General features: G+C 39.8%; 2 protein-coding genes across 2 annotated transcripts in view; one reads left to right on the plus strand and one right to left on the minus strand.

Annotated features, from left to right (window-relative positions):
* The window catches only part of LOC131535842 (zinc finger protein 501-like), a 515,807-nt gene that overhangs the window by 447,233 nt on the left and 43,257 nt on the right, over window positions 1-25,317 (minus strand). The gene's annotated exons all lie outside the window — the stretch shown is intronic.
* Window positions 15,252-18,382, plus strand: LOC131536552 (NAD(P)(+)--arginine ADP-ribosyltransferase 1-like). The gene is made up of 3 exons (XM_058769564.1): window positions 15,252-15,668; window positions 16,371-16,475; window positions 16,551-18,382. Exons 2-3 carry the CDS (start codon window positions 16,425-16,427, stop codon window positions 17,346-17,348), a joined length of 849 nt encoding a protein of 282 aa, XP_058625547.1. The 5' UTR covers window positions 15,252-15,668; window positions 16,371-16,424; the 3' UTR covers window positions 17,349-18,382.

Here is a 25,317-nt window from a genome sequence, read left to right on the forward strand (position 1 = left end):
CAGACAAACATTAGCGCAGATGCCATTCAACTTACGATGTAACGAGTACATCGTGTGTTATGGGGAGTGTTCCCGGTTCCGTTGATCTAATTAATGCAGCCTAACAATCCTTTAACGGATTTGAATAATAGAAGCGTATTAATGTGTTATGTGTAAGCCAGGCTAAAGAGATGGGTCTTTAATCTAGATTTAAACTGACAGAGTGTGTCTGCCTCCCGAACAGTGTTAGGTAGACTGTTCCAGAGTTTGGGTGCTAAATAGGAAAAGGATCTGCCGCCCGCAGTCGATTTTGATATTCTAGGTATTATCAAACGGCCAGAGTTTTGAGAACGCAGCGGACGTGGAGGACTATAATGCGATAAGAGCTCGCTCAAGTACTGAGGAGCTAAACCATTCAGGGCTTTATAAGTAATTAACAAGATTTTAAAATCTATCCGATGCTTGATAGGGAGCCAGTGCAGTGTTGACAGAACCGGGCTAATATGGTCATATTTCCTGGTTCTAGTAAGGACTCTAGCTGCTGCATTTTGGACCAACTGTAGTTTGTTGATCAAGCGTGCAGAACAACCACCCAATAAAGCATTACAATAGTCTAACCTTGAGGTCATAAACGCATGAATTAACATTTCTGCATTTGACGTTGAGAGCATTGGTCGCAATTTAGATATGCTTTTGAGATGAAAAATGCAGTTTTACAGATGCTAGAAACATGGCTTTCAAATGACAGATTGCTATCGAACAGCACACCTAGGTTCCTGACTGATGAAGAAGAATTGACAGAGCAGCCGTCAAGTGTTAGATAATGTTCTAGGTTACATGTGGGGTTTTTAGGTCCGATAATTAACACCTCTGTTTTTCAGAATTTAGCAGTAAAAATTACTCGTCATCCAGTTTTTATATCGACTATGCATTCCGTTAGTTTCTCAATTTGGTGTGTTTCACCGGGCCGAAGAAATATAGAGCTGAGTATCATCAGCATAACAGTGAAAGCTAACACCATGTCTCCTGATAATATCTCCCAAGGGTAACATATAGAGCGTGAAAAGTAACGGCCCTAGTACTGAGCCTTGAGGTACTCCATACTGCACTTGTGATCGATATGATACCTCTTCATTCACTGCTACGAACTGATGGCGGTCAGATAAGTACGATTTGAACCATGCTAAGGCACTTCCACTAATGCCAACAAAGTTTTGTAGTCTATTCAAAAGAATGTCGTGGTCGATAGTGTCGAACGCAGCGCTAAGATCCAGTAGAACTAATAAAGAGATACAACCACAATCAGATGATAGAAGCAGGTCATTTGTAACTCTAATGAGAGCAGTCTCAGTACTATGATACGATCTAAATCCTGACTGGAATTCCTCACAGATATCATTTTCTCTAGGAAGGAATATAATTGTGAGGATACTACCTTTTCTAGTATCTTTGACAGAAAAGGAGATTTGAGATCGGTCTGTAATTAACTAGATCTTTGGGGTCAAGTTGTGGTTTTTAATGAGAGGCTTAATAACAGCCAATTTGAAGGTTTTGGGGACATATCCTAATGACAATGATGAATTAATAATAGCCAAAAGAGGATCTATGACTTCTGGAAGTAGCTCTTTTAGTAGTTTAGATGGAATCGGGTCTAACATACATGATGTTGGTTTAGATGATTTAACAAGTTTATACAATTCTTCCTCTCCTACAGTAGAGAATGAGTGGAATTGTTCCTCAGGGGTCTATTGTGCGCTATCTGATGCGATACTGTAGTTGACGGCTGCAGGGATACAATTTTATCTCTGATAGTATCGATCTTGGAAGTGAAGTAATTCATAAAGTCATTACTGCTATGCTCTTGGGAAATGCCAACACCTGTTGATGCTTGATTTTTCGTTAATTTAGTTACTGTATTGAATAAATATCGGGGGTTATGTTTGTTTTCTTCTAGAAGAGACGAAAAGTAATCAGATCTAGCAGTTTTAATGCTTTTCTGTAGGATAGGGTACTTTCCGCCAAGCTAAAACGAAATACCTCTAATTTAGTTTTCCTCCAGCTGCGCTCCATTTTCCGGCTGCTCTCTTTAGGGCGCGAGTGTGCTCATTATACCACGGTGTTGGACTCTTATCCTTAATCTTCCTTAAGCGTAAAGGAGCAACCGCATCTAAAGTGCTAGAAAAGAGAGAGTCCATAGTTCCTGTTACATCATCAAGTTGTTCTGAGCTATTGGATATGCTGAGGAACTGAGATAAGTCAGGAAGATTATTTATAAAGCAGTCTTTTGTGGTAGAGGTAATGGTTCTACCATATTTGTAACAAGAAGTTGGCTTTACAGCTTTAGCTATATGGAATATACAGGAGACTAGATAATGATCTGAGATATCATCGCTCTGCTGCAAAATTTCAACGCCACTGACATCAATTCCATGTGACAGTATTAAATCTAGAGTATGATTTCGACAATGAGTAGGTCCTGACACGTGTTGTTTAACACCAATTGAGTTTAGAATGTCTATAAATGCTGATCCCAACGAATCTCTGTCATTATCAACATGGATATTAAAATCACCAACGATTAGGACTTTATCTGCAGTCAGCACTAACTCTGATAGAAGATCAGAAAATTCTTTAATAAAGTCTGTATGGTGCCCTGGTGGCCTGTATACAGTAGCCAGTACAAACATCACAGGATTTATCATTAACACTTGTTTCTTTGGATAACGTTATATGAAGCACCATTACTTGAACGAATTATACTTGAAACCCAACCTCTGAGAGATACTGAAAATATTTCTATAAATTGTAGCAACACCTCCCCTTTACCTTTTGGACGCGGTTCATGTTTGTAACAGTAATCTTGGGGTGTAGACTCGTTTAAAGTAATGTAATCATCTTGTTTTAGCCAGGTTTCTGTCAGACAAAGCACATCTAGTTTATGGTCAGTGAACATATCATTTACAAAAGTGCTTTTGAAGAAAGGGATCTAATATTTAATAAGCCAAGCTTTATCATGTGTTTATCTGTATTATATCGTTTTTAATTTGTTGAACATCAATTAAATTGTTACTATTACTTTGGTTTGGATGTTTTCTGTATTTTCTAGTTCGGGGAACAGACACAGTCTCTATAGTGTGATATCTAGGTGAAAAAGTTTCTATGTGCTGAGAGTTAACTGACTTTGGTGGCGTGAGGCGGCTAGCAGACGATCGGTTTAGCCAGTCTGTCTGCTTCCTGACCTGGGCTCCAGTTAGTCAAGTACAAACTCTAAGACTATGTGCCATATTTCTAGAGAGAAGAGCGGCACCACCCCAAGAGGGATGAACACCATCTCTTTTCAACAGGTCAGGTCTGCCCCAAAAATTCTTCCAATTGTCTATAAAGCCTATGTTATTTTGCGGGCACCACTTAGACATCCAGCCATTAAGTGACGACAGTCTGCTATGAATCTCATCACCACGGTAAGCAGGAAGCGGACCAGAGCATATTACAGTGTCTGACATCGTACTTGCAAGTTCACACACCTCTTTAACATTATTTTTGGTGATCTCCGACTGGCGAAGTCGAACATCATTAGCGCCGACGTGGATAACAATCTTACTGAATTTACGTTTAGCATTAGTCAGCACTTTTAAATTTGCCAAGATGTCAGGCGCTCTGGCTCCCGGTAAACAATGGACTATGGTGGCTGGTGTCTCTATTTTCACGTTCCGTACAATAGAATCGCCAATAACTAGAGCACTTTCATCAGGTTTCTCGGTGGGTGCGTCACCGAGTGGGGAGAACCTGTTTGATGTTCTGATCGAACGGAAGAGTGGTGTTTTGACCCGCGACTATGCCGCCTCACTGTCACCCAGTTGCCCTGCTGCACGGGCTCAACCGAAACCGAACAATGTACAGGACTCCTTGAGCTAGTCGCATCCAAAGCAGTATCTACAGCCCTCACATTCTTACTATCCTCAACTAAAGTTTGGATGCGTGTCTCTAGTTCTAAAACCTTCTCTGTCAGCCTAACTATTTCCTGCATTTATCACATGTGAATCCCTCGCTGCTGACAGAGACAGATAAACTATACATGTGGCAAACAGTGCAAACAACAATAGCAGGAGAAGAAGCCATTACTCACCGTGATTGATGAATGATACCAACTTAACTTACCACTTACCACTGTTGTTTGATGAGCTCATGAAAAACGGAGCGAGGAAAAAATAAAATAATAATAGGCGCGAATAGAAATGCAAATGGAACCACGAGTGACAAGCTAACGGGCTAACAAGCTGCACTCGCGGTTTTTAAAGGAGAACGATCAAATTAGTTAGATTAGTTTGAAAGATAACACCAGAAATATGGTGGGAATTAAGTTATATATTATCACTTTAGACAAAAGGGATTGAAAGTAAAGTAGAGATTCAATAAAAAGCGAAGGTACACGGAGCTACAAACACAAACCTCTCAGCAGCACAACAGACTGAAGCAATCGAACTCAGAGGAGTCAGCTAAATAGCTTTAGCTTTTAGCATGTAATAATGAGAAATTTTACTAGAATAAAGTAAAAAATATATATACATTTTGTGTTAAAGGTTTGTGCCAGAGAGAGCTCCCCTCTCTGTTTAGTTCCTGAATATCAACAATTGTGAGAAGTTTTTCAGCTGGAGCTCCTTTAACAGGAGTTTTGGAGGGAAATCTGCAGTTAGCTGATAGAGCGGTGATCCAGCAGCCAGATGCTAATCCACAGTTTACAATCTTCTTTCTTGTTTTCAGAGTTGTTCCTCTGTTGTTTTTACTTGTTTGTTGTCGTCATCTCACTCTCTGTCTCACTTTTTGGTTTAAGTTTTTATGATTTTTAAGGAGCTCATCTTAGAGTGGCTGATCTATCTATCTATCTATCTATCTATCTATCTATCTATCTATCTATCTATCTATCTATCTATCTATCTATCTAAGCTACTTAGAATCAAATTGTTAAAATGCACATGCTAGCAACTAACAGATGACTCTTAACATTTCGGTAACACTTTAGAATACTGTTCCGTCGTTAATGAATAACTACACAGGAACAAGTGTAATGCACTATTAACATTCTAGTAACTAACAAGAAACTGATTAACAATTTAGTAAGTAATAGCACTCAGTTGAAACTGGTAGTTCACTATTAGCTAATCAATAACTGCTATTTTTTCATATATCCTGATATATATATATATATATATATATATATATATATATATTATTTGTGTATTTGTTTTGATGTGGTGTGTGTGTGTTTCCCTCAGGAGCTGCAGGTTTACTCGGGACGAGAGTGTGTGGCTAGTCTCTTTTACGGTGGTGGTGTTTCTCATGGATTGCAGTGCTTTGCCGTGTGCACGGGGTTGTGCGTGTGTACGAATAGGAATTGATCTTTGGCCTAGTCTATCCCGAAGTAAGACTGCAGCCCTGTGGGTTGTCTGTGTGTGTGTGTGTGCTCCAGCTTGAGGGCAAGCGCTGCATTTTATTTGTCTTTCCTAAAATTAAATCTTTTGTAATTTTGTACGGAAGCCTGTGTCTCCCATTATTGGTAACTGCCTTGGGTGGGGAACCTGTGTGTTGCCTTGGGGAATAATTCCTTGGGTGAAACTCCCAAGGTGGCGTAGTCAGTATTTTGGTTGGGTTAATTACAGTCGACTCGGTCGCTATATATATATTTATATATATATATATATATATATATATATATATATATATATATATATATATTTACATATATTTACATTTAGTAATTTAACAATTTAGCAGACACTTTTATCCAAAGCGACTTACAAATGAGGACAATGGAAATATATATGTATTATGTGTGTGTGTGTGTGTGTGTGTTGTGTGTTTTTGCAAATATGATTTATTCTAATGCAATATTCTCATCGGTTTTCTATCAGCTGTGACATAGGCTATAAATCTGCATGTTTTTTATATTTTATCCAAGGGCATTTTTTTTTTCTTCTTTTTTTTTACCTTTATAGAGGGCATTTCCCCACTAATCTCATTAAGTTTCATTTCAAATTCTTACATTTGATCTATAAATTCAATTATAATAATGTGATTGTTATTATCTATACGTTATCATATTAAATCATTTACACTGAATGAGTCATTGAGTGATTCTTTCAAACGTCAGATTCATCAGATGTTTATGCATGGGCTAATGAAACTTTGACTCAACCAATTCGTTCAAAATACTGAATCATTCAGCAATGAATCGGATGGTTGCTGTGAGATGCGCTGTGGTTCCGCCAAAAATGTAAGTTACCTAATATTATTGTATTTGCTCATTGAACTGTTTATAGAACAATTAAACACTGATAATGGTGAAAACGTTGAGTGATGTTGCCTAACTAACTGTATTTTAAATACATTTTGAATTTTTTTTCTCGAGAGCTGCGTGAACCTCGCCTCAGCAGCGCAACCTTATACTGTTAATAGATGCATTATATACAGTAGCTATATCCACTATTTGCCACTTACTCTAAATGTAATAAAATCAGAATAATACTTGCGTTTTGGTGTTTTCATAGTTATTTTTGGTTAGTGATGTTTACTTGTTACTTGTCTGGCGTTAATAAAGTGTTAATGTCGAGCCCTGGAGCCGATTGGCGCTTTTCGACTGCATGGTACGGCACGGTACGGTTCAGTACAGCTCACTTTTGGGGGGTTTCGACTGGGTACAGTACCTGGTACCTGGTACTTTTTTTAGTACCACCTCGGCCGAGGTTCCAAGCGAGCCATACCGTTACCAAAACGTGACGTGTAAACTCTGCTGATCACTGATTGGCCGGAGAAAATCGTCACTGCCTGCGTCATTGAACTTGCGGCATGAGACACAACAGACCCACTAGATTTAAATCAGCAGCCAGCGAAGGATCGAACGCAACCATTTTGAATGAGCGCACCTTTCTTTTAACAACCAAAAAATGTCTGTTTCGTTGTCTGTTGAGGAAGTACAGACTGTCCTCTCGTTGATAGCCGAGGAGCGGATCCAGCGAGAGCGTGATGGAACGACGCGGAATTAAAAAGTGTTTCAGGAGCCACAGCAGTAGAGGCGGCGCAAGTATAACGACACGTGAATAATCCCGCCCACTCTAAAGCGGTACTAAACTGTAGCGGAAACGCAAACTGAGCCGTGCCAAGCTGAGTCGTACCACGTGTCACGGGTTGGGAGGAACGAAGACTCAATTGCTGGCAAAAGGAATCTTCTTTATTAACAAATTACAAAATAAACAAAAACACAACTGAAACCACCCCGAAGGGGAAAAAGCCAGAATAAACACAACCACTGAAAACAAGACATACACGAGGCACAGGGCAGACATAAATCACAGGCATACCTGGCACAAAAGTGAGACAAACGAGCCCAGAACAGAAAACACAGGGAGGTTAAGTAGGGACGGCAATCAGGAACACAGCTGGGGCAAATTAAACAATAATGAGGTGAGTGGAGTTTGGGGAATTGAATCCGGGAGACAGTGACCTCTGGTGGTGAGAGGGAGCATCGTGGACCCGGATTCATGACACCACGTAGTGGAAAAGTGCCATATGTGCCGGGGCTTAGCCCCGTACGGCCCCGGCCCGATTTAAACCCTGATTGTATATTAATTTAGATATTTGATTATTCTGGAAATCCCATACTTTCAATTCTTCGTTCATTAGGGACCAGGAATCGCACAGGAATCACACTTCAGCCGATAGTGAACCCACGGACACAAACTCGTCAGTTCTGAACTTACTCAGAGGATACAGAGTGTTATAATACCTTTAAGTGAGCTGCGCCTGTATACTCAAAACACAAAAAGTTTATTTTTTTCCTATAACCACGAGAGCTACACTGTGTTAAGCCAGTGACAGTCAGAAATCCAAAGTCTCTCATGGTGTCCTGAACGCAGGTTTGCGGAAACACATTAATCTACTTGAAAAATGATTTCAGAAGAGATCAGAATAAATCAAATATAACCATTTATTATTAGTCAGGTAAATGTGTCATGCCAATTACATAATAAAACAATAAGAAGCCAATTCAAAAATAAGAAAATACATAACATCAGTTGTTCAAAGATGAATCTAAGAGTAAAAATGTACACCTAACTTCAGGAAAATACATAGTATGGAGCATGTGAAATACACTCCACACTACGGGCTGATCTGGCTAAAGAATCACAATGACTGATTTGCAACTTTCCCTTAAATACTACTAGAACAAAAGGGAAATACAATTTTTTTTTATCGGCCCCAAACAGATTAGATCTGTGTATGGGGGATAGCAGCCTCAGTAAAAGCTGTTCCCGCGCTCAACCTGTAGAGCAATGTTTATCAGATATTGAAAGGAGACCGCCCACAATAGAAGTACAGAATTCACTTAAGTTTTCAATATTTCTCATAATAATGTTGTTCGATCAGGATTCACCTGCTCCACATCCATCACACTTAACACTGGTGTACCACAGGGCTGTGTGCTAAGCCCGTTTCTCTACTCCCTCTTCACCTCCGACTGCAAGCCTGTGTATGGATCTAATTCCATCGTCAAGTTTGCAGATGACACCACGGTGATTGGCCTCATCAGTAACAACGATGAGACTGCCTACAGGGAGGAGATCCAGCACCTGGCCACATGGTGCACTGAAAATAACCTGCTCCTCAACACCACCAAAACGAAGGAGCTCATCGTGGACTTCAGGAAGGAGTCAAGAGGCACACACGACACCATCCACATCAATGGAATGGCTGTTGAGCGTGTCTCCAGTTTCAAGTTCCTGGGGATCCACATCTCGGCGGACATGTTGTGGAAAACCAACACCTCCAGCCTGGTCAAGAAGGCTCACCAGCGCCTCTTCTTTCTGAGGACACTGAGGAAGAATCAGCTCTCCTCTGCTATCCTGGTGAACTTCTATCGCTGCGCAATAGAAAGCATCCTGACCAACTGTGTCACAGTATGGTATGGGAGCTGCTCTGTTGCGGAGCGCAAGGCACTGCAGCGGGTGGTGAAAACTGCCCAGCGCATCACAGGGACTACACTACCTGCCATCGAACACATCCAGAGGAAACACTGTCTGCATCGAGCTCGCAGCATCCTTAAGGACTCCTCTCACTCAGCCCACAGACTGTTTTCTCTCCTGCCCTCCGGCAGGCGTTTCAGGTACCTCCGGACCAGGACCAGCAGACTAAAGAACAGTTTCTTCCCCAGAGCTGTCTCTTTACTGAACTCTACCCCCCGTTGATCCACTTCCTCATATATTATTAACTCTTCTCTCCTACCTCACATCTGCCTTATTTGCACTACTGAATGTAAATTTTTATTACAGTAACAACTGTTTACTTTTGTATCTTGCACTACCATACCTAAATTGGACTATGCTCATTTGCACTGCCGACTGTTGTTTACATTATCAATGTTTACATTAACATTTTGCACCGTATGTCTAATTGTAATATGCAATCACTTCCACTGCACTTTTACACCTTGTTTATAGTAATAGCTATCTGTATATATATTATATTGATAGTACATATCACCTGTAAATTCTGTTTATAGTAATAGCCATCTGTATATTTATTCACTATACATATTCACCTGTAAATTCTGTTTATATTAATAACCATCTTTCTATATATATTTATACATATATTCAGTACATATCCTTGTCCTGCACTTATTCAACCATTGTATATCCTGCACTTGCTGCTATTGCACTTCTGGTTAGACCTAAACTGCATTTCGTTGCCCTGTACCTGTACTTGTGTAATGACAATAAAGTTGAATCTAATCTAATCTAATCTAATAATACAAGTGACTACTGTGAAATTGAGACCATTTTACCAATCGCACCGAGACCTTTAAAATGATACCAAACATCAAAGGGAAAAAACAGCATTGACAAGATATAACACGTGTGGCATATGGATATTCTTGCTTTTTGGGGAAGAAGAGTGAGGGAGGAGAGGCAGAGAGGGCAGGGGGAGAAGGGGGAGGAAGGGGGTGGTAAATGATCAAGGATATAAGTTTGGTCAGGGTGGTGTTGTTTGTTCTCTTTGGAGATCTATTCTCCAGATTAGTTTTATGGTTTTATTGCATGGCATCTGTCTTTGCGAGAGTTCCTTAATTTTGGCCTCAGAATTAATTTTATAAGGAAATAAATTCACTCCTTGCAAAGCACTCAGTCGTCCTGACATACCCTTGTCATACAGATGGATTCATTGACCAATTAAAAAAGCCATGAGATTGTTTCAGTGATTGGAGCCATTGTTCCAGCATGTCTGGCAACAGTCATGTTCATAAACCCTGAAGAGGACAATACAAGTACCCTTATCATCCCCCTATGATGTGCATCTCCATCAGATTGTTCTCTATTTCTCTACTTTAGAATATATTGCTCAAAAGCACTGCTAAAATCAGATAAACACATCTGAAATTCAGTAGCTATGAATTCAGGAAGACAAAAACTCGAAGGGCCCTATCATACACCCGGCGCAAGTGTTTTTGCTAGTTTCAGCCTGACGCAGTTCTCATTTTCCCATCCTGTGGCGCATTGTTTAAATGGCAAATGCATTTGCGCCCATTTGTGCACCCAAGGGCGTGCTGGTCTAAAAAAGAGGTGTGTTCAGGTGTGTACATGTCATAATGGATAGTTATTGCTTGTATCAGAATTAGGCTACCTATTTGCTCGTGCATGAGCAAATCCGTTTGCTCTCTGCAGACGCATTCAGCCTGTGCGCCTTAAAATTCCGCCGTTTAAATAGCGAATCCGCCATGGCCTCGCTCTTAAAGGGAATGGGAGATGAGACTCTGATTGGTTTATTGCACGTTACACCCAAAATCACACCCATTACTCATTAAGAGATTAGGGACAACCCGTTTAGACCATGAGCCGGGCACGCCGACCGTTTTCCCGTCGTTAAACTAGCAAAAGTGGATTCGGACAAGCCCTGAGTGCACTTGCGCCGTGCGCTTTAGACCATGTGCTTAGATCGTTAAAATAGGGCCCAAAGTCTGCTCCTGAGTGATTATTCAATGTCCATTGTGCCTAAGAAAATAAAGCATGAAATAAAACAAGATCATGATTATCATTGAAAAAGATTAAACTTTTAGGAAAAGTCAAGAAAAGCAAAACATGGTTCCAGTTTCCAAAAACATGTTGGATTTATTCATTATTTATTTCAATCCATTGCAGTAACAGTTCAACAGTTTATGATCATACTCACAGATTAATAATGGCCAAGAACACTACACAGGATTTAATACAAAAATAAAGTTATCATTAAAAAATATAAAAAAAACAGACAGAAGTAACAGTAGGGGGAAAGTCCTGCAATCATCTGTAATACAGTTGTGACAAATCCTAACTGCTTTAGTACCATGACATTAATATTGTAGGTGTAAAAACAGAAGCGATTCTGACCCTGCTGACTAACTAGCTAAACATTTCAGTCCCAGGAATGAGGTAAGTGTGATTTCCTGAGTATAATGTCTCTCTTGTATTGTGTTTGCAGTAAACACTAGAGTTCAGACAGTTGCTTCTTGCAAATGATCTTTACTTCTTTAGGATGAAGAGGAGAAGATCAGCTAATCCAGGGCTCTCAAGTCTCATGCATTCACCGTGAGACTCACGCATTTCAACCAGTTCACACGCTCTCACGCCACACCTTGTATTTCTCACGCTGAGAAGGGATAACTTGTCCCGCTATATGTACAATTAATAGACGAGGGAATACAGAGGTAAGTTCTCTGCCGAGTTCATAGCTGTCTCGAGTTATACAGAGTTAAATGCCACCTACCAGCCAATCAGAAATTAGGATGTCGTTGTTTCCATTTAAATTAAGCGATTCTGCCGCAAAAGAAACCCACTGTTGATTATGATTGAAAGTGATGACAAAGATGAGTGTGGTTTACAATCTGGTGGCTTGATTTTTCTTTGGGACGCTGATGGGCAGATTCCTCAAAGCTTGTTACCCTTGTTACCTCATTATTTCCCACTGCTGGATATTTCAGCTGTTTGTTGATTCCAGAGAGAGTTTGCTGGCATCACCAGATCTCAAATCGTGGGTCTGTCCTGAAGAGCTCTCTGGATTCAATTCTGATGTTGAAGAGCCTACAGAGATACAAACACACTGATATTAGCTACAACCCGCTGCCTGTATTCCTCATCTGTGAGTCGCTTTGGATGAAAGCATCTGATAAATGAATACATGTAAATGAAACACACACTTAACATCATTAATGATTTTCACTCCGTCGCACAAGACAATATAAACTATCCATTAAAATTTGAACACACTTGACTGATTTGTTTTTTTCATGACTAAAAAGCTTTTTATCTAAAATCTTTGCTTAAATTTTGTTGACAATTATAAATTGTCCCTATGAATTTATTTTATAATGGATGACTGGTGTGATATAATGAATGAATGAGAGAATGAAAAGTGGCAACAACATGCTCTTTAATTTAAGGGGGACTTTAACCCGTATTTTGTGGTATTAATAAGTTTAAATAACTTTGGACAACATTGAGACACTCAGACACACACCTCACTGTCTTTATGTCACTGTTGCGAGTGACGATCCTGTAGATTTTCTCAGCCCCAGCGTCAGTGATGCTATTGCCACTAAAACTGTGATCAAACAAACGAATGAGAATTGCAAGAACTATCACATTATACTTGAGAAATGCACACTGTGAGTTTCTTCAGTCACTCACTCAATGTGTTGCACTTTGTGGAGGTTTGGGAGCAGCAGATCCAGGCTGTCATCGGTGAGACGGCACTGACTCAGATCCAGTTCTGTCCGTCTTTCAGAATATTCCAGAATCAGCTCCAGACCTCTACAGACCTGCAGATCCAGCCGAGTCTGACTGAGATCCAGCTCTTCACCCAGAGCTCCAGAAAGAGACCGGGCTTCCTCAGGCCTCACACGAGCCAGAAACTGAAGCAGCAGAGGTTTATCACAGCTGAAAGACAGAGCAAGAGATGCGTTATATATACTGGATGCTTTTATATTGGATCTGTGTGTGAATGTGATCTGTTGATGTTTCTAATGTCGAGGCCTAATGGTTAGAGTCGGACTTGCAACCCAAAGGTCGCGGGTTCGAGTCTCAGGTCCGGCAGGGATTGTAGGTGGAGGGAGTGAATGTACAGCGCTCTTTTCCACCTTCAATACCACGACTGAGGTGCCCTTGAGCAAGGCACCGAACCCTCAACTGCTCCCGGGTGCCGCAGCATAAATGGCTGCCCACTGCTCCGGGTGTGTGTTCACAGTGTGTGTGTGTTCACTGCTGTGTGTGTGCACTTTGGATGGGATAAATGCAGAGCACAAATTCCGAGCATGGGTTACCATACTTGGCCTCACGTCACAGCACTTTCTCACCAGAGCTGAACAGAATGTAAGACTGGGAACAGCTGATCCATTCCAGCTGCATGAATCTCACAGTCCTGCAGAATTAGCTGTGTCTTTGTGTCTGATTGAGCTCTCTGAATGACTCTGGACATCACACGGGAGTCGTTAGCGGTCAGATGCAGAGGCTCTGAGTCTGTGTTTGTTGTCAGATCCAGAGCAGAGCGGCAGGAGAAGTCCAGCTTGTGCTGAAGGACAGAGAGCAGAACAGCTGCTGCCTCCTGCTGGACATCAGAGACACTGCAGCAGTGAAGCATCTTCAGCAACAGCAGCCTGTCAACACTGAACACAGACGATCACTAGATCAGGACAGATTCTGGATCATCAGCGACAGCAGCCCGTCAACACTGGACACAGACAAACACTAGATCAGGACAGATTCTGTAACGTCAGTCACAGCCTTAATGCAGCTTTAGAAAATGTAAATAATTTAGGGTCAGTATTACGAAACAGGGCAATTAACAGCACCGAGTGGCGTGGAAATTTCTGCACGTGATTTACTAACAACGTGCAAATTAAAGAACACAGGCACAACACCTAATTTACATATCGACCAACACAATATACCAAGTGCAGCGCAAATTAGCGTAGTTGCAAATAAAGAATAAAGAAATAAAGAAGCCACAGTACATTGAAAAGAACCAGAGGCCAAAAAATGAAGAGATACAAGAAGTTCTGATAGCGCTGGTATTGCGTGACTCCTAGTTGAGGGTTCCAAGACTTACATTATTTCCTGAAGCAAAATAAAAATAAAATGGCTTGGCAAACGATATTTTCATGTTCTTCTGGCATTCCAAATAAATTAATGCGTGTGGAAAAAAAAAACCATCTCCTTCTACCACACGCTCTCTGTTCTCTGCGGCACCTCCTCTAGCAACAGAGGTTTAAAAAGTACTCAAGAAATTTACTCAAGTGAAAGTACAGATACTCAGTGAAAACTGTACTCAATTAAAAGAACAAGTATCTGACCAAAAACATAGTTGAGTAAAAGTAAAAAAAGTACGACTTTAAATTGTACTCGAGTATTAAAAAAGTAGAAGTACTTTCTTTTCTGACAGACATTCAGAAGTTTGGTTAAAGGGAGAAAACGAAACAAAATGCAATGGCACAGATCAAACACACAGTAAATTTACTGAGAAAAATGGTGACATGTTCAATACTTAGTTTACCCGCTGTAATTCAATGCTACTTCAAGGCTTGTAGTAGACGTCCACCAGAAAGCTACTGAATGTAACACACAGACAGACCTGAGACTGAGATAGAGAGGAAAGCAGTGAGACCTGAGGTGGGAGAGATGTGTGAAGAGAGGCAGAATGCGCTCCAGCTCTTCCTCTGGTACGGAGGTCCACTGTAGACTGAGTGAAGCTGCAGTGCAGTGCAGTGCTGCAGTGTGTAGCGCAGGGCCGCACAGTGAACAGAGTCCAGATCTCTGCTCTGCAGGTTAATGTAGTTCTCCACTGAACTCAACAGACTGGACACAAACTCAGCAGAGCCGGACTCATAGATCTCTCTGATTACACACAGCATGAAGCTAGAGCTCATCCTGCACAGACACATATCACAAATATAAATATTAAATCACTGTATATTTTCTATCATTTACTACATACACATTTTGTGAAAGAAATAATTGTTTACCATTTAAACTTAATCCTGTTCAGGAATGGCATAATTTGACCGATTCTGCATTGAATGTTGCTCTTTCTGAGGTTCACAGTGATTTGTTGAATTCTGTGCTGCAGGAAATAATGAAGCTCTTCCCAGCTCAAGGAACAGAAAGTCAGATCCCCGCTCACTTTCTGCAGGAAGCACTGAGTCAGCTCCTCTTCCTGAGCTTCATAGACACATTCAACCAGCTTCTGGAGAGTCTCTTTGGACAGTCTACACACAGACATTTTAGGTTTTAGAGTGAATGAACCCTGTCAGATTAAAAACGAAGGAGTCTCCCACAGAGCTGGAGGTTTTGCTGGATAAATATCCTTCCAGCTTGAGGGAGAAACCAAGAAACTTCAAACAGTAAAGTCAACAGCTCTGAATTCTTTGAACCGGACCACTTTAACTAGACCCACATGTTGTGAAGTTCACTGATTTCTGAGCATTTTATGAACACTGATCAGTTGATGGCAAAATTCAAAAAGAAGTTTCTTTGGTGCAACCTGCACATGTGACAACCTCACCATCTACATTTTCAGTTTGAGGAGTTATTCAGCTGATCTGCTCTTGAGCTCCTGAAAAATAAAAAGAATACACGGACCTTTACAAAAAGAGACAACAATATTCTGAGGTAAGTTTAAAGTAACAGTTCAACAAAACATTGTGTGTGTGTGTGTGTGTGTGTGTGAGAGGTGTGAGGGGTGGGTGTCTGTATATTTAAATCACTTTAAGTCATGAAAGTAATTTAAGCAATTTCAACTTTTTTATAAGCAATTTAAGTTGAAATGACAACCAAGTTGACTGCACTTAAAAATTCAAGGCAGGAGCTAAACTTATGTTTTCAAGTTGAAACTTTTTGTGACCATCACATATTTATGTGATTTTTCGGTAACACTTTATTTCGATAGTCTACTTTAGAGATTCTGCTAACAGTAATTAACTTTGCAACTACATGTCAACTAGCAGTCATTAGAGTATTAGTAGACTGTTGTTTAATAGCTTCTAACACTTTATTTTGGTGGGTCCACAACATACAACATACTGACTATGAGAAACTTTGCAAGTATATGTCAACTTATTCTACTAACCCTAAACCTACCCTAACAGTCTACTCTGAAATTTAGTAGACATGTAGTTGCAAATTAATGCGAATTAGTTGACATGCAGTTGACATGTAGTGTAAAAGTTACTTATAGTTAGTAGAATGTCTAAAGTGGACTATCAAAATAAAGTAACCGATTTTTCAAATGGTTCTGCTATCCACTTGAAGATACATTATTTTGCATATCTATGTATATATTCCTATTGAAGTAATTGTCTCGTTGTCTTTGAGCATCTGTGCTTCACTAGATTTACTAGATCATCTGAGAGATTTAACTGAATCAAGATGCTGCTAGTGATTGAAGCTCTTCTTCTCATTTTAGCTGCTCTAGGACAGGTAAGCTTGAGTTCTAGTTTGAATATTACAGACATGAACACTGATGATTGATCAATATGATTGCTGTCACTGCAGGATAACAGAACTGCTGCTACTGATGAAAGACAAATATTTCCACTGGATATGGCAGAAAATTCAGTTGATGACAAATTTGATTGGTGCACGAAGAAAATGGAACTTCGTGTACAGACAGAATTTCTGAAGAAGGAAATGAACTCTAACTCTGTATTTGCAAAAGTTTGGAAAGATGCTGAACAGAATCACAAACCGCCAGGAGATAATTTGTCAAAGAATCATTCAGTTGCCATTTATGCGTACACTAACTCAGCTTTTGATCTATATCAGCTCTTCAATGATGCTGTTCGTTCTGGTAAACAAAAATATACAGAAGAGAAATATGCATGGTATTCACTTCACTTTTGGTTAACGGAAGCGATACAGATTCTGAAGAAAACACAAACTAAATGCTATACTACTTATCGTGGTACTTGGGTTGAGTTTGATAAGAATGTTAAGGGCAAAGAAATTCGTTTTGGTTCATTTACGTCTTCCTCTCTTGATCTTAAAGAGGCAGTACGTTTTGGAACTAAATCTTGTTTTGAAATCAGAACTTGTCAAGGTGCCGATCTGACAAAACATTCTAGGTTTCCTGGTGAGAAAGAGGTGCTGATTCCTCCATACGAGACATTTAAAGTCACTGATATGAAGACAAAAACAGATCTGAAAGATCTCTGGTGTGATACTGTGTTCACTTTGAAAAACTACAAAACAAGAAGTTTCCTGAACTGTGCAGTGGCACATAACACTGGAAACCAAGTTTTTATGAATGTTTTACTAATTTTAACCTTACTTTGCTATTTGTTTAACTACTAATAAGTTAAATACTGCATGTTTCCTGATGTTATAAACATTGAATTGATTATCATATTTTGTTGAATCAAATATTCATGTGCTGGTCAGCAATGGGAAGAGTCAAAGCAGCTACAATGACACAAAGGCTGATTTAATATATTAGAAAACTCAGATTTTAATCTCTGCTAAATATGTAGTTAATATGCATGATACAGCTTTTAAAATAATTTTAATTAATTTATGTTTATATTAAGTAAATACCTAATTTTTATAAAGCAATTGCAAATATTTTTTTCTATATGTTACTCAATAGGGCTTTTCACACTTGAACTTGTTAACCCTGGGTCATCCTAAACCCCGGATAAGCGGAATACCGGGTTACCTTAAACGCATTTTTAGGCGCAACATGTGAACAGCCTCATGACGCACAAAGGCGAGAAAACAAAGACAAAAGTACAAAAGAAAGAAAACAAGAAGCAAAGTATGTGAATATTTATTTGAATTTCTTTTAAGTGTGGAGAGACTAACGTTATTGTTTACTTGTACAGTAAGAATAATACCGTCTCCTATTCACTCCAGTTCACAAGCTTTCCGTTCTTTTGATCTTATCTTCTCACCGGCTGCAGTTTACAGGACGCGCGTTTCCTGTTACTGACGTGACGTGAGCCTCGCTGCTCGGTTTCTGATTGGCTGTCTGTCTGCCCCGGAGCAGGTTTCATAAAATGCGGTGCTAACACCGCTTTCAAATGACAGGTGTGAGACGTGTCTTTACCCAGGGTTAAAAGCGGTGTTTAGAACGCCGATAACCCGGGGTTAAGCGCAGTGTGAAAAGCCCTAGAATGTGCAGTAAAGGGCTACAGTGATAACTTGAACACAGTCAGCACAAAACTCAAGATCAAAGTATGTTAAGTTCAGTGACTGCTGATATGCAGCATTTATCTGATCACACAATCATGTTTAAAAGATGGACATCAGGTATAAATAAGAGCACTTAGATGTTTAAACATTCAGATTCATATTCTGTCAACTAAATAAATCTCTTTATTAATTAGAAAGTTTCTGTCTCTCTCATAATTATTTTTGATAAACACAGCATTTTGTGTGATTGTGTAAATGTAACAAAGTGATCAACTGGGAACTGAAAATCACGTGGAACAAAATAAATAAATTACTTTTAATTTTGTGACATTTAGAATATTTGATGAAAATATAATTTGAACAGACACTAAAGTAAAGAAACAGCCAATATACATGCTGAAAGCAAGACTAGTTTCTACTGCATTTGGTTGATAATTTCCGACTTATATTATAACAAATTGATTTCAGTTCTTATCAATTCCCAGTTTAGATTCTAAACTTGTAAAAAAAAAATGAAGTAAAACATTTTGACCTGTATGGTCATTTAGCCTACTTATTGATAATTTGTTTGCAAAAAATATATGTATTTATGTGCAGTGTTTTGACAATAAAATAATGTTCAGATTTATATACTTCCCTGACCCGTTTTTAGCAGCAATTTACCAGTAAGCCTAAGATATAGGCCTATATATATATATATATATTAGTGATGCGCGGATGGCGGTTACATCCGCGGGCGCTGTGGATAATCCACGGGTCGGGTGGGTCGGGTAATAAAACATTGCATTTTGATTATTTGCGGGTGGATAAGATAAATCATTAATCATGCAAATATTAACTACATTTTCTAAAATATGAACGTGTTTTAAATAGGATACAGAAATTGAATAAACTGTAAATCAACATATTAAAGTTATTCAACAAAACATTATTTAGGCAAGAGCAGTGAGGGATTTCTTCTGTCTTTTGTTGTTTGATTAACATTAATGACAGACGGCACAGATTTATTAGGCTGCTGTCACAAGACCTGTTTCACGGATCCAATACTTATACATATGCGTTTTCTTTCGCAACTTAAGACAAAACCAACAATGCTTATGAGGATACTCGCCAGGACGACCATTTTGACGTTATTTTGACGAGAGAAGACGCGGTGCAGCTGAATCACTCGCGCTGTTTTCAAATGACTGGTTGTGTGAATTTATTTACTCATCTAACCTACACGCTATATTGAATAAATGTTTTGCAGGAATTTCCCTCATTTTAAAGTCGAAAGCTGCGGAATATATGCTAATCCCACACCGAAATTCAGGACCTGATTAAGCATAATTCTACTGTACATAGAATTGTGAAACATGACTTTTCCAAAACTTTCTGGGTTTATTTAATTTTCCAAAACTTTACAGGCCTGGAAATTGCTGTTTTAAAATTCCATGACTTTTCCAGGTTTTTCATGGCCGTATGAACCCTGAATGTGATGATCAGGTGCGGTTATCTAAATCAGACAAAAATATAGGTGCGGGCGGTTGGCGGGTGGATAATTTATTTGAAGCTGCGGATTCGGGTGACGTTTTAGCTCACCCGCGCATCACTAATATATATATATATATATATATATATAGTAAAGTGCAGCAGCCATTTTTGACGGATATATTAGCCTACCATTTGTATTGCCATAGTTTAACTACAAAAATTAAACTATAGTTACTATGATGAATTTAATGAATGTAGTGAATTTTGTGGTTACTGAAGTTTTACTACAAATAGCATAATTATGGTTACTATAGTGAGATAATAGTAAATTTGTGGATACTGTGGTTTTACTGCAAATACCATAGTTATGGTTACTATAGTAAAAACATGGTTTAACTACAAAGGGCTTTAATGAGTTAACACGTGCCTTTTTTAGAGCGCTTTTAGCTGTGCAGTAGTGCGGACGTTTACATTAGTTTAGCGGGGAAGGTCCCGAGGTTGCCAGATTTGTGTAAACAAAATCAGCCAAATGTCCATTCAAAGCTAGTCGGAAAACTGCAGGCTTAGAAATACTGTAAGACTTGGCAACACAGGAAGGTCCTGGCAGATCGCAGACCTGATTTTTGCAGAAAAAAAGAGTTAAGTGAATCTGAAAATGCTCGCACAGGAAAAACTGCTACATATAATGACTTTCGACTTGGGGAGCTTGATATAAATGTAGTTGAGTAAAAAGTACGATATTTGTTAAAGTCGCAAGTTTCCAGAAAAAAGGGGAAAGGGAAAGGGAAGTGGTGTGTGGCCAAGTATGGTGACCCATACTCGGAATTTGTGCTCTTATGGCAGTTTGGCGTAGAATTTATCATTTGCAAGGTTTTTCACACACGTGCTTTAGACAAAGCGATTGGTTTACGAAGTGAGCACTTGTTGTTTGATTGTTTGAACATGAGGTTAATCTAGCAGACCAGTGCTGCATGATTAACCCAATTTGAACCCATGTTGCGATTTGGCTTGGTGAAGTTTTGAAAAATCAATTCTAATTAAGTAATTATTTGCTCAGCTTTTTATTGGTAAAATACAGTAGGCCTACTGAGATCAGAGTGCATGACGCTTAATGCGGCACAATATATCTTTGCAAGTGTAGTTGACTATACCATCACTGACATGGACCCGTCCTCCTTCAGTGCATTCACTGTCATACAGCAAACTCCACTTTCTCACCATAACCAAACTAACATTTATATTAAAACACATCACACACCAGAACAACACAAGCTGGAAACATGCAGATTATATCAGATCCAGCAGAGATACAAATGGACTCCAGACAGAGCAGAAAAACATATAAAAGCCCTGAATTCTGAAGAACTGAAGAATCTAATCACTATATTTATGAATAAAAAATTGAAACGACTAAAGATGGTGTTAATTTGGCTACAAATGAAATCAATTATATATTTCAAAAAGCAGCATATATAATGAATTGAAAAAGAAAGGCAAAAAATACACTAAGAAAAATACATCAAAAGATGAAAAATGGTCAGACTGTAAAACATTGAGAAAACAACTTAGAAAATGATCAAATCTGAAACATAAAGAACGTCTCGGGACGTTCCTCGTCCTCCCTGCTCCTCGTCCATCCGCGGTTCAAAACTAGCAGATCCAAGTTCGGTCGTAACCCACCGCCTTTCTTGGGCACAATGAAGTAAGGGCTGTAAAACCCCGACCTCATATCGGCTGGAGGGACCGGCTCTATTGCGTCCTTCGCCAGCAGGACTGCAATTTCCGCACGCAAGACAGGGGCATCGACGGCCTTGACTGAAGTGAACAGGATGCCCCCGAACTTGGGGGGACGCCGGGCGAACTGAATCGCGTAGCCGAGTCTGATGGTCCGCAGGAGCCACCGAGACGGACTGGGGAGCGCTAGCCAGGCTCCGAGAGACCGTACCAGCGGGACCAACGGGGCCACCGACATACCCGCGGTGGGGCAGCGAGGTGGAACACAGGGACCCGGCCCGGAGCCTGTGACGGCTTGGCCTGTGACGGCGGGGGGCGGGGTCTGGGTGTGCGGTGTAACACTCACCTGATTCCTCCTCGTGAGGGAGGAAACACAGGGACCCGGCTTGAGGCTGATGCACGGTTCACCACTCTCCTCCTCTTGAGACCCAGAGATTGAGGAAACTGCTCTTTTACTGATGTTTTGGGTACCGCTGGCTGCTGGGCCAGCGGCGGAACAAAAACAAAACGGGAGAGGGAGTGGTGCGGTCACCATCTCCCGACGAGCAGTCTCCACCATCTCCGGGTCGCCCATCTCAGGGCCTCTTGCACTTGCGCTTGCCGCCAGGTTTGGCGGGGGCCTGGACGGGCTGGGCGCCCACGGCGACGAGCAGGCTGAGGGGCTGCAGCCGGAGTGGAAGCAGCAGGTTTCCTCCGGCGCATGATGTGTTTGATCGCCTCAGTCTGCTTCTGGGCTGCCGAGAACTGCTGGGCAAAGCTCTCGACAGCGTCGCCGAAAAGGCCGGTCTGCGACACGGGAGCATTCAGGAACTGTACCTTCTCCTGCTCCTTCATGTCAGCAAGACACAGCCAGAGATGGCGCTTCTGGACCACTAGCGTGGACATCGCACGACCCAGAGACTGTGCGGTCACCTTCGTCGCTCGAAGCGCGAGGTCCGTCGCAGCACGCAGCTCATGTAGAACCGCCAGGTCGTGACCACCCTCGTGCAGGTCTTTCAGGGCTTTGGCCTGGTGGACCTGCAGTAACGCCATGGCGTGAAGAGCAGAAGCCGCCTCCCCACAGGCTCTATAAGCACTGCCAGTTAGACCCGGAGAGAGAGGACTCGCCCTCCGATGCAGCGACCGACATCTGGTCGTCAGAGGGGGCGCCGAAGGAAACGCGTGGTGCACCCTGTCCAGCAGAGGGCCCAGCGCGCTGCTTCGGCAGCTCCATCGGCTGCGGAGTGCTTGAGGGGTGAGTAACTCCTCTTTGGGAAGCCCTCCTTGAAATATCTTTCAAAAAGGTGTGAAGAATTATGGGCTTCGCTCACAGGACTATTATCTCTTAAATCCCTAAAGTTGGTACTAACATGGGTAAAAACATTCAGTTATGCCACTCCATTTGATGTGAATCAATAACAAGATAAGTTATGCTTAAAAGAGTTGGTATCACTAAATGATTTTAGATGTGTTTTAAAGGATCTAGTTGTAGAGTCGCCTGATTGTAAATGTTTTGAGTGAATTGTGTGTGTTTCTGTGCATGTAAACTAATGTATTGTGTTTTATGTGTAACTAAATGTGCTGCCTATCTTGGCCACGACCCTCTTGTAAATGAGATTTTAAATCTCAAGAGTTTTTAAATTCCTGGTTAAATAAAGGTTTAATAATAAAAAATAATCAAATAAAATTCATATTTTGGTTGTTTATTATTATTATTATTAAATAGTTTTTATTTTACAGTACAATGTGATTATTGCAATTGTGGTATATTTGCACTGTTTTATTTTAATAATTATTTTTATGTGTTATAATTAAAATAATAATAAATTAAAATTCATATTTTGGTTGTTTACTACTATTATTATTATTATTATTGAATACTGAGTTTTTATTTTATGGTTTCATTTTTATGGTTTTGGGTAATTATTATAATTAGCAATAAATAAATTATTATTATTTATAAATACCCATTTTTATTTATTATTATTATTATTTTTAGTACAGTAGGATCATTGCAATTGTAACATTTCCTTTTTGATATACTGAAAATAATAAATTTAATATAAAATAAATGAATTATTATTATTAAATAGTTTTTATTTTACAGTACAATATGATTATTGCAATTGTAACATTTACTTGTTTTCTATAATTCAAATAATAGTTAAATCAATAAAAGGACTCCAGTATTGACACAAATACTTCAGCTCAAGTAATATTTGCATTATATATTTACACTTGTTCAAATCAATCAGCAACGTTTTTACATATTTTAACACATTTTTACATGTTTAAGTAATAAAGACATTATATTTTTCTGATGAATCTATTGTCATTAAAACACTTTCAAACTCAGATGAAAAAAGTAAATATTTAGTAAATATTATTAAATATTTTAAATGAAATATTCTGTCATGTTCTTCCTCTGAAGATGTTTTCAGGCACGTGATCAGCGAGAGACAAAAAAGAAGGAGGATCTGACCACGCCCACAAGCCACGCCCCCAGCACTTATTATTACAAATATATATTTCAGCACATTAACAGATATATCTTATATTGTAATAATACATACTATTGTCCTGTAAAAGATAAAAAGCTGCATGTAATAATCAGCTTTATTTTATTCAAAGCATCTTTACAGTGAGAAACTAGAAATACAGATTACATATTACATATTCATCAATTACAATCTGATCTCAAGATGATCTGTCGTTGTGTTTTATTATTTGTGCACAAAAACAATCCAGAAAAATGAGACGAATGATAACATGAATATTTTCTGAATAAATGACTGATCTGACTCTCTGTGAGGATTTCTGACACACATTTATTCTGATTGATGTTCATATTAATGTGATGAAGAGACTCTGTAACATCTGTTAGTGACTCATCACGCAGCTCAAAGCATTATGGGTAGAATCTCTCATCAGTCTCTTCTGATTCATCAACACAGTTTCACTGGTGATCGAGGAAAAACAGTAAACCCAGCATAGAGCGGCTGAGTGAATGTGGTCTGTTCTGTGTGGATGTATCTCATTGTGTCAGAGACGCTGTAGAAGGACAGAGTTCCTGCGCCGTGATCCACATACACTCCTATTCTATAGATATCATCATCATCATCATCATCATCATCCTCATCATCATCACACACTCCTGTTCTGCTGCTGATGGGCTTCACAGGGAGATGAGTCCATATGTTATTGTGCATGAATGAGTAACCGCCAGGATAGCAGAACAGACTCCAGGACTGATCATTACCTCCAAACCTACAATCATCATCACCTCCCTTCCTGCTGATGCTCTTATATGACACTGATATACACACATTATCTCCTCTCCACTCGATCTCCCAGTAACAGCGTCCACACACACTCTCTCTACACAACACCTGACGATACGCATCAAATCTGTCTGGATGATCAGGATACGGCTGATCTGTGTTAGTGAATGTAATCACTCTGTTGTTCTCAGACAGATGGAGGAGTTTATTCACTGTGTTAAGATCCAGAGTGAACTGATGGGAATCTGATGGAGAGAAAACACATCACAATCAGGAATATTAAATCAGACACACAAACACATGATCTTTAATATAATAACCTGCACTAAACCTAAACCTGTCTCAGAACACATTCTGATATATATTCTCATCTTATATGTATGTTTTAAGTCTTTTCTGAGAATATTATATAAGAGTGTTGAAATGTTCAGAGATCTCACTTCACACCTCCTCTAAATGATTGACCTGGTCTCCTAGCAACAGTGACAGCAGCTGTTGCCGAGCAACAGTAAGGACTGTACTGGACTGTTTAAACTGATATTCAACACACAAACCACAAGAGATTTCATCAGAAATCAGAGAATTAGTCTTTTTCTCCAGAATCTGAAATGACGTCAGCGCAGGGTAAAGATCGATCCGTTACAGGTCTGCGTCTATTATATCAG

This window comes from Onychostoma macrolepis, chromosome 03 (genome assembly GCF_012432095.1).
Source record: "Onychostoma macrolepis isolate SWU-2019 chromosome 03, ASM1243209v1, whole genome shotgun sequence".
NCBI lineage: Eukaryota > Metazoa > Chordata > Actinopteri > Cypriniformes > Cyprinidae > Onychostoma > Onychostoma macrolepis.

Bases quoted from the DNA above. Each gene is read 5' to 3' on its own strand.
- LOC131536552 (XM_058769564.1), top strand. From the start codon at position 16,425: ATGCTGCTAGTGATTGAAGCTCTTCTTCTCATTTTAGCTGCTCTAGGA. The intron at 16,476-16,550 runs GTAAGCTTGAGT...CTGTCACTGCAG, and splicing joins TTTTAGCTGCTCTAGGACAG to GATAACAGAACTGCTGCTAC.